Raw genomic sequence first — 13,886 nt, forward strand, 5'->3', positions numbered from 1 at the left:
GGCCAGAAATCAGTTACATGACACCTAACTGCAGAGGAGGCTGGGAAATTGTCTTCCCCTCATTGTGAGCACATGGATTGCTTCAGCCACAACCTGTCCAGATCACTATGTCCTTTCATTCTCCCTCACACAGTGCATACCTTCTTTTCCTAAGGGAGGCAATCCAAAGCCCGTTGATCAGTGTTTCCACCTGCAAGTCCAGGGTCTCTGGGTTAGAAGCTTGAGTACATGGGAGCAGCAGGTCAATTTGTGGGCTTCACAGGATGATTGGGTGTTCACGTAGTTTTTGCCTTGGGGACCCCAAATGTCAGTGTCTGTCAGTCATCCTTGGAGCAGTGTAATTTCTCCAGAAGGATCTATAGTTTTCCAGAGAGGGAGCTAATCTGCCAGGGGCTATACAGCTGTCTCTTTGTGGACTAGGTGGGAGAAAGCATGGTGGGATGGGAGTTGGAGTTCACCCCCACTTAGACAGACTTCCACTTAATCTGTTTTCAGCCTGACATCTTATCTCATCACCCTCTTCCAGGGCCAGGGACCCAATTTAAAAGCCTCTCAGGTTCCACTTGGTGGAAGATTATACTTCAGTTTTCTGTGGGGGTTATGGAGGGATAGATAACCACCACTCAAAGTAGGAGTGGCATTGTGGGCTTGAACTGCTCTTTACGCATATTTTCAAGCACTATTTTTTTAGCCCCCCAATTTCCTTCCCACTTCCAGAGTATCTGATGCCTCCACCTCCCAAATTTTTGTAGGTTTCATCAGTACCCTTTGAAAGAAGGCAGTCATGCCTTTTTTTTTTTCTGTGCTGTCAATAAAAGTTCCTCTAAACAGTATGTGTCTTCATACAATATTGTTTGGGGTTACATGTGTTTCTTAATTTTTTATAAAAGATAAAATTCACATCACAAAATTTCACCTCTTTTTTCAGCTTTGTAGAGGTAAAATCGACAAAATTCTAAGATATTTAAAGCATACAAAGTGATGATTTGTTATGCATATACATTGTGAAATGATCCCCCCCACTGAGTTAATTCACACATCCATCCCTTTATATATTTACCTTTTTTTGATGGGAAATTAAGTTCTCTTAGAAAATCTCCATTATACAATATGATGTTATCAACTATACTCATCATGTTATACATTGGGTCCTCAGAACTTATTCATCTTATAACTGAGTTTGTACCCTTTACCTACCTCTCCCTATTCCTCCCCACCCCCAACCCCTGGCAACCACTTTTCTACTCTGCTTCTATGAGTCTGACTTTTTTTTTTCTTTTCTTTTTAAGATTTTATTTATTTTTGAGAGAGAGAGCACGAGCAGAGGGAAAAGTGGGCTTCCCGCTGAGCAGGGAGCCAGATGCGGGACTTTATACCAGGACCTTGGGGTCATGACCCGAGCCGAAGGCAGACGCTTAACAGACTGAGCCACCAAGGCACCCAACTTTTCTTTTTTTAGATTCCATATGTGGTGCCACACAGTATTTGTCCTTTTCTGACCGGCTTATTTCACTTAGCATAATGCCCTCGTTTCATCCATGTTGTTGCAAATGGCAATTTCCTTTTCTAAGGCTGAAAGATACTTACATGCATGCGCGTGTGTTTTCTTTATCCATTCATTTGTTGATGAATAATGATGATGATACCTTGGCTATCATGAATAATGCTGCAAAACTTCATTTTTTTGAAGTGTACAATTTAGTGGTTTTAGTATAGTCACAAAGATGTGCAACTATCACCACAATATAATTTAAGAATATTTTTCATCTCCCCCAAAATAAATTCCATACCTATTAGCCATCACTTCTGACTCCTCCCTTCCCCATCCATATAACCACTAATCTATTTTCTGTCTCTGGACATTTCATATAAATAGAATCATACAGGGGCGCCTAGGTGGCTCAGTCAGTTGTTAAGTGTCTGTCTTGGGCTCAGGTCATGATCCCGAGTTCCGGGATGGAGTCCCGTGTCAGGGCATCTGCTTCTCCCTCTGCCCCTCACCCCGCTTGTGCTCTCTGTCTCCCAAATAAATAAATAAAATCTTAAAAAAAAAAAAAGAATCATACAATGAATGGTCTTTTGTGTCTGTTTTCTTTCAGTTAGCCTAATGTTTTCAAGATCTGTATTTATGTTGTAGCATGTATCAGTAGTTCATTCCTTTTTATGGCTGAATAATATTCCATTGTATGGATATACCACATCATAGCCATTCATTGTTTGATGAACATTGGATTGTTTCTTCTTTGGGCTATTATGAATAATGCTGCTATGAACATTTTGTGTACAAGGTTTTGTGTGGATGTATGTTTTCAGTTCTTTCTGGTATACCTGTGAGTGACAGGTGAGTGACATGGCAACTCTGTTTATCATCTTAAACAACTGCTGAACTGTTTCCTGAAGTGGCCCCACCACTTTACATCCCCACTGGCAATGTGTGAGAGTAAACTGGTCAAATCGATTTTTCACCTTTGTCATCACTTGTTATTGCCTGTCTTTTTTATAACAACTGGTTACAAAAATCCTACTGGTTCCTCTTAATTTTTCTTAAATGGAGTTTGTTTTTTTGCTTCTTATGCCCTATGTTGTTTTGGATGATTTTCTAAACGAGAAGGCAGAATTCTCACCCCCTTAAAATTAGAAGCTCTGTAAATCTTGTTAAATTTTTTCAATCGGGCTGATAATATGCTATCAGTGGTGATGTCCTGCCTGGTTCTTCATCTGGAAATGTCCATAGGATGTTGACTGTCACTTTACTATTTTTTTTTTTGAAGATTTTATTTATTCATTTGAGACACGGAGATAGAGAGAGAGAGAGAAAGCATGAGCAGGGAGAGAGGCAGAGGGAGAGGGAGAAGCAGGCTCCTTGCTGAGCCAGGAGCCCGATGTGGGGCTCGATCCCAGACTCTGGGATCATGACCTGAGCGATCTGAGCCACCCAGGCACCCCTGTCACTTTACTATTGAAATTGCACTGAAAAAATTATATTCTTGGAACATACACAAGTTCACAGAACATAAACTCAGAATACTTGAATTGTGGAATATTACATGCTGGCAAAAATCACTTTTTTTGATGCAATGAATTATATCATATCAGGTCCGCTTAGCCAGTTATGCTGTTAGCATCAGGCTAAAACCCTGTGGCAAGTATTTTAATGAGTTAATCTTCTGAAACTAATAATACACTATATGTTAATGAATTGAATTTAAATAAAATAAAATTTAAAAAATAAATGAATCTGAAATACTGTATTAAAAAGAGCACTCTTTAATACTTTATTACAAAAATGCACAATTGTGCTAGATTGATAGATGTATTTAAAAACTTTCCCAAGCTCTAGCAATAACTAAAAACTGTAATGGAAAAAAATCCTTGGTGTGTCTGGGTGGCTCAGTCGGTTAAGCCATTGCCTTTGGCTCAGGCCATGATCTCAGGGGTCCTGGGATCGAGCCCCATGTCAGGCTCCCTGCTCAGCAGGGAGTCTGCTTCTCCCCTTCCCTCTGCCCCTCCCCCCACTTGTGAGCGCTCTCTCTGTCTCAAATAAATAAATAAAATCTTTTAAAAAATCCTCTTGACATTAGTGGCAAATTAACGAAACACAAATCTTTGTGTTTTGAGTGGGTACGTCTAGATATGGAACCAAGTACCTATGAATAGAAAACATAGTAAAAGATGTATTTCAAGTCAATAAAGGAAAGATGGATTCCATAAATGATGTAGGAAAAACTGGCTCGTAACTTGGAAAAAACAAAGACTGATACCTATCTTACTATTGGGACCAAAATAAATTTGAGAAAGAGATATAGACGGGAGTGGGGGAAACATGAAGACCTGTGTTCTTCCTGTCTCCTCTGAAGTTGCAAATATTATTGCCCACTTGGTATGTACCAAGTATGTACCGTGTGGTTGTGGATCTCACAGACTTTGGCCTTACCTTGGCTGTTTATTATCTGTCTTTCTCCCTCTGAGTAAGTCAGGAGTCTATAGCAATTTGGTAGCCAGCAAGCTCCTGTCTTGTGGCCTACTTTTGTACTGGACATATTTTTTCTTCTTTTAAAAATTAACTGTATTGAGATAGAATTTACATATAATAAGATGCACATTTAAATGTACCGCTTTATGAGTTCTGACAATGTCTCCCCTGACCTCACCCCAACAGAACACTGAAATCACCCCGGAAAATTCTCTCTTGCTCCTTTGCAGTCAATCTCAATCCCCTATTCTCTGCTCTGATACAGATCTAACGTAATGGCTAAAACTGTAAAACTTACATAATAAAATATGGGAGAAAAATTTCATGACCTTGAACTAGGCAAAGATTAGGTGAGACACTAAAATCAGTAACTGTAAAAGAAAAAAAGATAAGTATTATCAAAATTAAAAATAAATGCTCTTGAGGCGCCTGAGTGGCTCAGTCGGTTAAGCATCCAACTCTTGATTTTGGCTCAGGTCATGATCTCAGGGTTGTGGGATCTAGCCCGGGGCTCTGTGCTCAGCAGGGAGTCTGCCTGAAGATTCTCTCCCTCTGCCCCTCCCCCCACTCGTGCTCACGTGCACTCGAGGTCTCTTTCAAATAAATCTTAAAATAAAAATAAAATAAATGCTCTTGACTATCAGTTTCTGGACAAGCATGTGTTGCATTTGGAAGTCATCACTCTGTCCCAACAAGAAATAAGTTGAGGAAACTGAAAGATAACTCTTTTTAGATACAGCAGAGAACTGAGATCACAAACGGCTGCCCCCAAAGTTGAAGAGTCAGACAGGCAGATACAGAGACTCGTGCTATTGAAGTTGAAGCCCAAGAGCCCAAGAGCCGAAATCTCAATGGGCACCAGTAGCATCCATGGTAGGAAAACAAACTGTAAGTGATGAATTGCTGGAGGCTCACTCTGGATGTCTTTGAGTTAAAAACACCAGAGGCGCCCACCTTGGGTGAGGATACCCCCACACTTTCCTGAGTTTTCTCTCATACATATGTTTTACATTCCCCATATGGAATGGGGACCCAGAAGGGCAGGGACTTTTATTTTTTTAATTGCATTTTTAATAGTGGATAACTTATAAGATTTAGAACTTAGAATTCAAAAAGTACAAAAGGTTATGCAGTGTAAAGTTTCTTTCTTATTCCTGCCCTTCAGGCACTCCTCAGTTCTCTGGCCTGGAGACAAATCATATGTTTATTACATTTCTCCAGAGGTTTCTCACACATACACTTTCTTCTCCCATATTTTCACGGTGGTCTGATTTAATCCCTACTCTATTTGGAGGCAGAATTGATCAACAGATTTGACATCTTCATAATTCTAAATCTTCCTGTCCAAAATCATGGTACCTTTCTAAATGTTCCAGTCTTTTGCGTTCCTGAGTAGTGCTTTAAAGCTAGAAAGTGTTCATGGGGCACCTGGTTGGCTCAGTTGGTGGAGCATCTGACTCGATCTAGGGGTCATGAGTTCGAGCCCCATGCTGGGTGCAGAGATTACTAAAAAATAAATAAATAAATAAAGCTTGAAAGTGTTCCTCATATAATCTCACACATTTTTGTAGGCTCATATTCCCATGTGTTATTTATTTGCAGCTGTTGCGAACAATAAATACCTTCCGTGGTCTGGGATGTTAGAAGGCTGCTGTGGAGGAGCAGTGTGGGCTGCCCCGAGACCCCTGGACATTAGCAATGATTATTTCTTCTCATGTAATCATAAGCAATAAGGGTGGTAACCTTATGACTTCAAATTCACTGATTTCTGCAAGAAGGTAGCTCATACTGTGTACCTAATATAGACCAGGCCTTATGCTGGCGTTTTTGTTTCGTTTTGAAGATTTAATGATTTTTTATTTTAGAGAGAGAGAGCACATGTGTGGTGAGAGGAAAAGGAGAGAGGGAGAGGGAGAGAGTCCCAAGCGGACTCCCTGCTGAGCACGGAGCCTGATGCCGGGCTGGATACTACAACCCTGAGATCACGACTTGAGCCGAAATCAGGTCAGATGCTTAACCAGCTGAGCCACCCAGGCGCCCCTATGCTGGTGTTTTAAATAAATTTATAATATGTATATAAAGCAGATGTTAGTCTCCTCACTTTACAGATCAGGAAAAAAAAAAAAAATCAGAACTCCAAAGTCACAGAAGCAGTAAACTTTTGGACTCCAAACCATTATTTTGCACCACAACCCAGGAGCTGTAGTAGGGAGTGAGGTGACTGGCCATTGTTCACTATGAAATTTTCACTCTCTGTTCTAATTACATACCACTTAGATGTGTTTTATTAGGGAGATCAAACTCATCACAATGACTATTTCTTAGATGATGAAGGTAGTATACATTTTTACTAAATGGTTAAGAAGAAATTAAGTAATTATCCAAATGATTTCTAGATTCCGTGTCATTTTTTTCATACTTTCACTATTGTTTTTCCCAAATTATCTCCTTTCAGCATTCCCATGAATGCAGCTGGCATGTTTTCAAATCCTTCAGTGATGTATTCATGGTACTGGATTTTACCCTGTATCAGAACGACAACAAATATAACAGATTAATTTCATATTCTAAATGATATACTCTTCTCATCACAGCAACAAATTTATCAGGTACACTATGGGAAACCTGGAAATCTAAGATGGAGGCCCTGTCCTCCGTGAACTTATAGTCAACCTCGGGGCATGGTCCACAAAGTACAGATAGAATGTTGATAATAGGTGTTAGATCACAGTATAATAATAGGAGAAATGTCACAGGAAGCGATTAAGCAATTTCTAAGTAAATTATATGGAAAAGTTTAGTAATGTAATGATCTCAGAAGAGATGGAAGAAGATGGAGAAAGGGGCCCCCTTGCAGGGTATTATCTGTTTTAATCCTTCCAGTAGCTTCATGACATAGCATCATTACCTCTTTGACCCCTGAAGAGGCAGAGCCTGTTCAGCAAATGTAAATACAATGGCAGTCTAATAGTTTGTCCTCGAATCAAGCCCAGATTCTTTCAATATATGTTGAATATTCACTTAGGAGTGCGGGAGGGAAGGGTTCATTTGTTGAGGGTTTTTCATTTTTCTTTCTATTTCAAGGCAGTCTACTAAGTGGAACTAATTTACATTTTCAAGGTTTTTTAAAAGGGGTCTTATGTGGAGACAGGAGTTACCTGATACCACTTACTTTCTTAATGTATTCCAGTGATGGCTTAGCACCCAGTATAGATTTATGGAGGGACTATTTGCCTGGGGGTGGGGGTCACTCAACGAATTAATATGCATAGGAGCTGGGATTTGAACTCTTGACTAGAAAGCCCCAGCTCTTTCCTGTTCTTAAAGAGGCAAAGAACCTGGAAAGGGGTTAAAAGCTGTAACCCAAAGTTTAAAAGTTCAAAGTTGAAGATGAATACTAACATAAAAGTGTTGATAATACAGTAAATTAAGGTACAGCATACAGGCCATATGGAAACTCTTTGTACTAACTTTGTGAATTTTCTGTAAATCAAAAACTATTCTAAAAGAAAAGTGTATTTTTCAGAAGGGGAAGAGATGAGAAAAAAAAATAAGTAGACGAGAGAGAAACTAGGCCAATTCACTAGTTACTGAAAACAAAACTGTCATTAGGTCCACTCTGTTAGAAGGAGGCATTCGGGACCCCAGCACAGTGGCTTCTTGTCGTCAGCTGTGATCGTGGGAGGGCTAGATCCGATTTCAACAACAGGGACAAAGAGGCTCCACAGTGGGAACTTAAAAATCATTCAGCTCTTCTCAGCTTCCTGGAAAGAGCCCAGCTCAGCACTCCAAGAGTTGGACTGGAAAAACACCAAGCTCCAACGGCTGCCAGAGGAGCAATTTATTTCTTTGAATTGGGAAATGATGATAAAGCCAGGAGTTTAGAAGTGTGATACCACTTTTTCCCTCTAAAACTAAAATAATGCCCCTGGGTAACCCTGAATAACCACGTGGTGTAAGGTGGGAAAGTATCACAGCACAGGACAAGGGGATGGGCTTCTTCCTGTGGATCTAAGGCCATGGCTCTAAGAAGACACCAACCTAGGGCCTGGAAGAGCCACGGCACGAATATATGCCCCTCCAGCATGTATTCAACGATATTCATCTAGTGTTTACATTGGCTCAGACACTATTCTAGATGCTGAGGGTACATCAGAAAACAAAATGTACGGACATTACTGCCTTCATGGAGGTTACATTCTCACAGGAGGGAGATGGGCAATAAATATAAGTGAATTACAGTATACATTATTTAAAAGGTGATAACTGCTGAGGATAAAAGTAAGGTAAGGAGGACCGAGAATGAAGGGGGATTGCAGGCACGCCTGTGTGGCTCAGTCGGTTAAGCATCAGACTCTTGGTTTCTGCTCAGGTCGTGATCTTGGGGTTGTGATCTCAGGGTCATGGGATCAAGTCCCTCAATGGGCTCCGCGCTGAGTGTAGAGGCTGCTTGTCCTCTCCCCGCCTTCCCCTGCTTGCATGCACACGCACTCACATGCATGTTCTCTCTCTCCCAAAATAAATAAATAAAATCTTTAAAAAAAAGAATGAAGAGGGATTGCAATTTAAAATAGGGCCATTTTAAAAGTTGCTTCATTCAGAAGGTAGTTTTTAACAAAGTCCTATGGGGAATGAGCGAATTAAGGAAGCAGTTACAGAGGGACAGAGGGAAGTGGGGAGGGATTGGGCAGAGTGAGCAAGGGGGTGAACACTAAGAAATGAAATTAGAGAGGTAATGGAGGTCAGATCATGTACAGCCTTATAAGTTTTATTCTATGTGAAATGGGGGAGTTTTGCAGGGATTTGAGCCGAAGAATGACATGGTTTGATTTATGCTTTAAAAGATCACTCTGGCAGCTGTTTTGGGAATGGTCTATTGGGGCATAAAGTCAGGAGGTCAGACAGGGTCTCCTGCAACATCCAGGCTAGACCAGACGGCAGTCTGGACCAGGGTGGTAGCAGTGGAGGTGGGAGAGCTGGTCAGATTCTGCGGGTAGTTTGAAGGTTGAGATACCAGAATTTCCCGACAGATGAGACGTGGGTAGGAGAGAAAGAAAGGAATCAAAGATGATTTCAAGGTTTTTGGATTGAGCAACTAGGAGGATAGAATTGCTGTAACTGAGATGGTGAGGTCTGTATATGGAATGGGTTTGGCAGGAAAGATCAAGACATATTTAGTTTTTGACGTGTTGAGTCAAAGATGTGTATTACACATCCAAGTGCAGCTGTTGAGCGGCCGAGAGCCCAGGGGAGAGACCCAGGCTGGAGACAGACATTTAGGAGCTGTCAGCATGTGGAGGATATTTAAAGCCAAGAGCCTGACTGAGCTAAGTAAGGGATAGGCAGACTTGGGTAGAGAAGAAAGGAAGCCCAGTGAGCCCACTCCTGTCCCTTGGGACACTCTATTATTAATTTAGAGAGCAGAAAAGAAGCTGGCAGAGGAGATCCTCTGAGGAGAACAAATCTGCAAGGAAAACCAAGAGCCACGGGAAGAAAGTGTACCGAGGAAAGCGTGATCACCTCTGTCCGATACTTGCCACAGCCAATCGAAGCCAAGAACTGACCCCTGCAGTTCACAGCAGGAGGACATCGTCAACCTTGACAAAGGCAATTTGGTAGAATGGCAAGAGTGTAAAAGCCTGATATGTGGGTTTGAGAAAGAATGGAAAGAGAGGAACTGCAGATGGTGCGTGTAAACAACTCTGGGATTTTGTTCTAGAAGGGGGAGCAGTGAGATGCACCTGTATTTGCAGTGCAGGTGAAACCTATAGTGTGGAGAGGGAATGCGATCTCATGTGCAATGGGGACAGGGGCTCTGGAGCCTGTTACCTCTACGACCCATTTCAGCAAGTCTTTCAGAACCTTCTGGCGGACCTCTCCTTGCCAGCGGGTGACGATGAACCCTTCCATGCAGAGCTGCTGATAGATAATATTCTCTGGGGGTGGGCCTGTGAACAGGAGGACACATTTAGGTGACAGGGTCCAGGGAGGTGGCCGTGGTAAAAACACAAGCAGTACAAGTCACGACACTGTTCTAGATTTCTCCACTCGTTTCTGATCCATGGGGCTGTCCACAAATCAACATGGCCTCTGTGGTAGGCAGAATCTTGGTCCCCAAAGATGGGCGTATCTGAACTCCCAGAACCTGTGAATGTCTTTCCTTACGTGGCAAAAGGGACTTTTCAGGTATGATCAAGTTAAGAGCCTTTAGCTGAAGAGATTATTGTGTATTATTCAGGTGGGCCCAATATAATGACAAGGGCCCTTGTAAGGGAGGCAGAAAAGTCAGAGGCAGGAAAAAATGTGTGATGATGGAAGCACAGATCAGAGTGAGAGAGAGAGAGAGAGAGAGACACTGGAAGACCCTGCTGCTGGCTTTGTGGATGGAGGAAGGGACATGAGCCAGGGGATGCAGGCAGCCTCTAGAAGCTGGAAAAGGCAAGTTAACAGCTTCTCCTCTTGAGCCTTCAGCAAGAATTCAGCCCTGCTCACCCACTGTAGACTTTTGATCTCCGGAACTATTGGACAATGAATCTGTGTTGTTGTAGCCACTGAACTTGAGATAATTTGTCACAGCAGCAATCGGACTGACCCACCCTCAGAACCCTTATCCAGGCCAGGCAGCCAGGGAATATTCAGCCTTCACATGCCAGGACCAAGACCCACCAAAAACGTCCCAAATAGTTCTATGGAACAGAAAGAGGTCCTGAAGATAACCTGTGGAAGTGTTTCTGGGCTACTCAGGCTTAAATACCCTGATATTCCTGATACTTCGCATGTTTTATTCTTTTTTTATGTCTTACTTCGCATGTTTTGTTCTTTTTTTATGGCAGTCATTCTATGGCATAGCCCTATCTCCTGTTCTCTTCTCAAAGCAGATATAAAAAAAGCTAGTGTCCACCTCTGGCCCAAGAGCTAAGAGAGAATGATCAAGAGGCTCAGCAACTCCACCTCACCATTTCGGGGTACCAGGAGTTGGCCCAAACAATGGTCTCACAACTCAGTGTGGATGAGAATCACAACGGAGGGTTTGTGGAAAGAGGACGTTGGCCCCTCCCCCAATTCCTGACTGTGGATATGGAGTGGGTCCCAAGAATCTGTACTTCTAACAAGTTCTCAGGAGATGATGATGCTGCTGGTCCTGGGCCCATACTTGGAGAACCACCAGCCTAGAAAAAGCCCCAGGCTACCCTGCGGCCTATTAAGAAGATGGTACTCTATCTACTGTGTGAGAGAGAAAAGGTTGTGTTGGTTGCCTGGCTTGTTTTCTCAAGCATCCTAAGGGACCAGAAACTGAGGGAATGACCCATGAGCATAGTGTGAAAAGTTCCAGGAAGGGGTGCCTGGGTGGCTCGGTCGTTGGGCGTCTGCCTTCGGCTCGGGTCATGGTCACAGGGTCCTGGGGTCGAGCCCCGCATCGGGCTCCCCTGCTCGGCCGGGAGCTTGCTTCTCCCTCTCCCACTCCCCCTGCTTGTGTTCCCTCTCTTGCTGTCTCTCTCTCTCTGTGTCAAATAAATAAATAAGAATTAAAAAAAAAAAAAAAAAAGAAAAGAAAAGTTCCAGGAAGTCAGGTGAAAATGCCCAGGAAGAAGAGCCAAGGTGACTGGCAGAATTTATTTGCGACGTCCTTGGTGACTGGCATCACTTAAGCTGAAAGTTCCCACTCACTACTTTGAAGAAAGTCACAGGAGCAGTCAGAAAAATAGGGCTTTGTCCTAAACCAAAACAAACTAATGCAAGATGAGTGAGATGTGAGGGTGACACAGGAGAGTGGCACATCCAGATGCGGGGCTGCTCTTGCAGAAAGACTGCTTCTTCAGAAGATCCACACCAACCATATTTCTTTTGAGGTTAAGGACTGGAATCCTCATATCCTCATCCTGGAAGAGGATGAAATACTATTTCTGGGCTTATCCACCCTGATGGGAATACAGTTTCTTTATTGGGAGCAATAAGAATGTGGCATTTTAGCATAGAGGAAGGGAGGGAAAAATAAAACAAGACAAAACCAGAGAGGGAGACAAACCATAAGAGACTCTTAATCATAGGAAACAAACTGAGGGTTGCTGGAGATGCGGTAACTGGGTGATGGGCATTAAGGAGGGCTCTTGATGGAATGAGCACTGGGTGTTGTATACAACTGATGAATCACTGAACTCTACCTCTGAAACTAATAATACACTATATGTTAATTAATTTAATTTAAATTTTAGAAAAGTTGGGGCGCCTGTGTGGCTCAGTTGGTTAAGTGTCTGCCTTCAGCTCAGGTCATGATCTCAGGGTCCTGGGATTGAGCCCCATGTCGGGCTCCCTGCTCAGCGGGGAGTCTGCTTCTCCCTCTCCCTCTGCCTCATTCCCCCTTCACATGCTCTGTCTCTGAAATAAATAAATAAATAAATAAAATCTTAAAAAAATAAAATAAAATATAGTTAAAACCCATCAAAGAAAAAAAAAAAAGAATGTGGCATTTTAATGTGGCATTAAAGCCGGGGAAATACCCCTGAGCTATCCTAACAATGAAGTATGTCAGAATTTCTGGAGATCAGAGGCAGGGCAGAATCTCATCTAAAATGGATGGACAAAGCCAGCTGATGTCCTCAAAGACCTATCTGAGCAGCTGAACTTCCAAACTCTAATTGCTAAAAAGGCTAGATCAAGTTATTGGATCCAAAATATTTGGCTGTACCTAATTGGACTATGGTCAAGAAAATGCATCCTGGAGCTTTGCTCGATGCGCAGACAGAAGATTTCCCATGATTCTAGCTTAGCATCAGTTAGAAAAATATAGGAGAAAAAAGTCCTGAACAGTAAGACTGCCAAGTGCACCTGGAGTTTTCTTAGAGAAGGTAGTTGTCTTTGATTTTTCAGAACCAAGAGGGAATCTACAAGCTGTCCTTTCTCAGCCCCTTCCACTCTCGCTCACTTGTCTCAATGCAGTTGAGGGGTTGTTAACTAGCAGGGCTGTAGGGTTTCATTCCCATGAGTGAAGACATCACAGAATGAATACCCAATTTATTTACAGTTATCATCCCAGATCCCGATGACACTCTCCAAGATTCCTTTTTGCTCTTTTTTCTCAGTTTTTTGGACCACAGGTAAATCTATAATCTCACTAACAGCACAGAATTGTAGTCTTGAGGGGCTCCTGCGTGGCTCAGTCGGTTTAGTGACTGAATCTTGGTTTCCACTTGGGTCTTGATCTCAGGGTCGTGGGATCGGGCCCCGTGTTAGGCTCTGCACTTAGCTCAGAGTCTGCTTGTGATTCTCTCCCTCAGCCTCTGCCCCTCCCCACCACCAGCTCCCTCTCTCTCTCTCTCTCTAAAATAAAATAAAATAAAATAAGAATCTTAAAAAGGGGGCACCTGGGTGGCTCAGTCGTTAAGCGTCTGCCTTCGGCTCAGGTCATGATCCCAGGGTCCTGGGATCGAGCCCCACATTGGGCTCCCTGCTCAGTGGGAAGCCTGCTTCTCCCTTTCCCACTCCCCCTGCTTGTGTTCCTGTTCTTGCTAACTCTCTCTCTCTGTCAAATAAATAAATAAAATCTTTAAAAAAAAAAAATCTTAAAAAAAAAAAAATTGTTGTAGTAGAGAAGGACTCTGTATGAGGAGTTCAGGAGACCTGTCTTTGAGTGTCTTGCTAATAGGATTTAAAGAACCTCTGGTCCTCTTGCCATTCATCTCCCCATCCATAAAATAAGAGGCCTATACAATGTCTCTCAGAGAAGTAGGACTTCAGGAATATAGTTCTCTAGCTGATACTGCTTTTGGACCTCTGTGGTATGGACAGGGGAGGCGGTGGTCTCTGCATAGGAGAGCGGAGAGGTGGGGGACAGAGGCACAGGAGAATCAAAATAAGGACAATCCAGGAACAGAGGGGAAATGCACACTCCTTTCCCTTTCCATGGAAATTGTCA

General features: G+C 42.6%; 1 protein-coding gene across 1 annotated transcript in view; it reads right to left on the reverse strand.

Moving 5' to 3' along the window:
- Positions 1 to 4,727: 4,727 nt before the first annotated feature.
- The window catches only part of PTGR1 (prostaglandin reductase 1), a 28,354-nt gene continuing 19,195 nt past the window's right edge, over positions 4,728 to 13,886 (reverse strand). Inside the window, 2 exon segments of the mRNA XM_078061598.1 lie at positions 4,728 to 6,497; positions 9,803 to 9,921. Of these exon segments, the coding sequence (XP_077917724.1) occupies positions 6,387 to 6,497; positions 9,803 to 9,921 (230 nt within the window). The 3' untranslated portion in view covers positions 4,728 to 6,386.

This window comes from Halichoerus grypus, chromosome 14 (assembly GCF_964656455.1).
Source record: "Halichoerus grypus chromosome 14, mHalGry1.hap1.1, whole genome shotgun sequence".
Lineage (NCBI taxonomy): Eukaryota > Metazoa > Chordata > Mammalia > Carnivora > Phocidae > Halichoerus > Halichoerus grypus.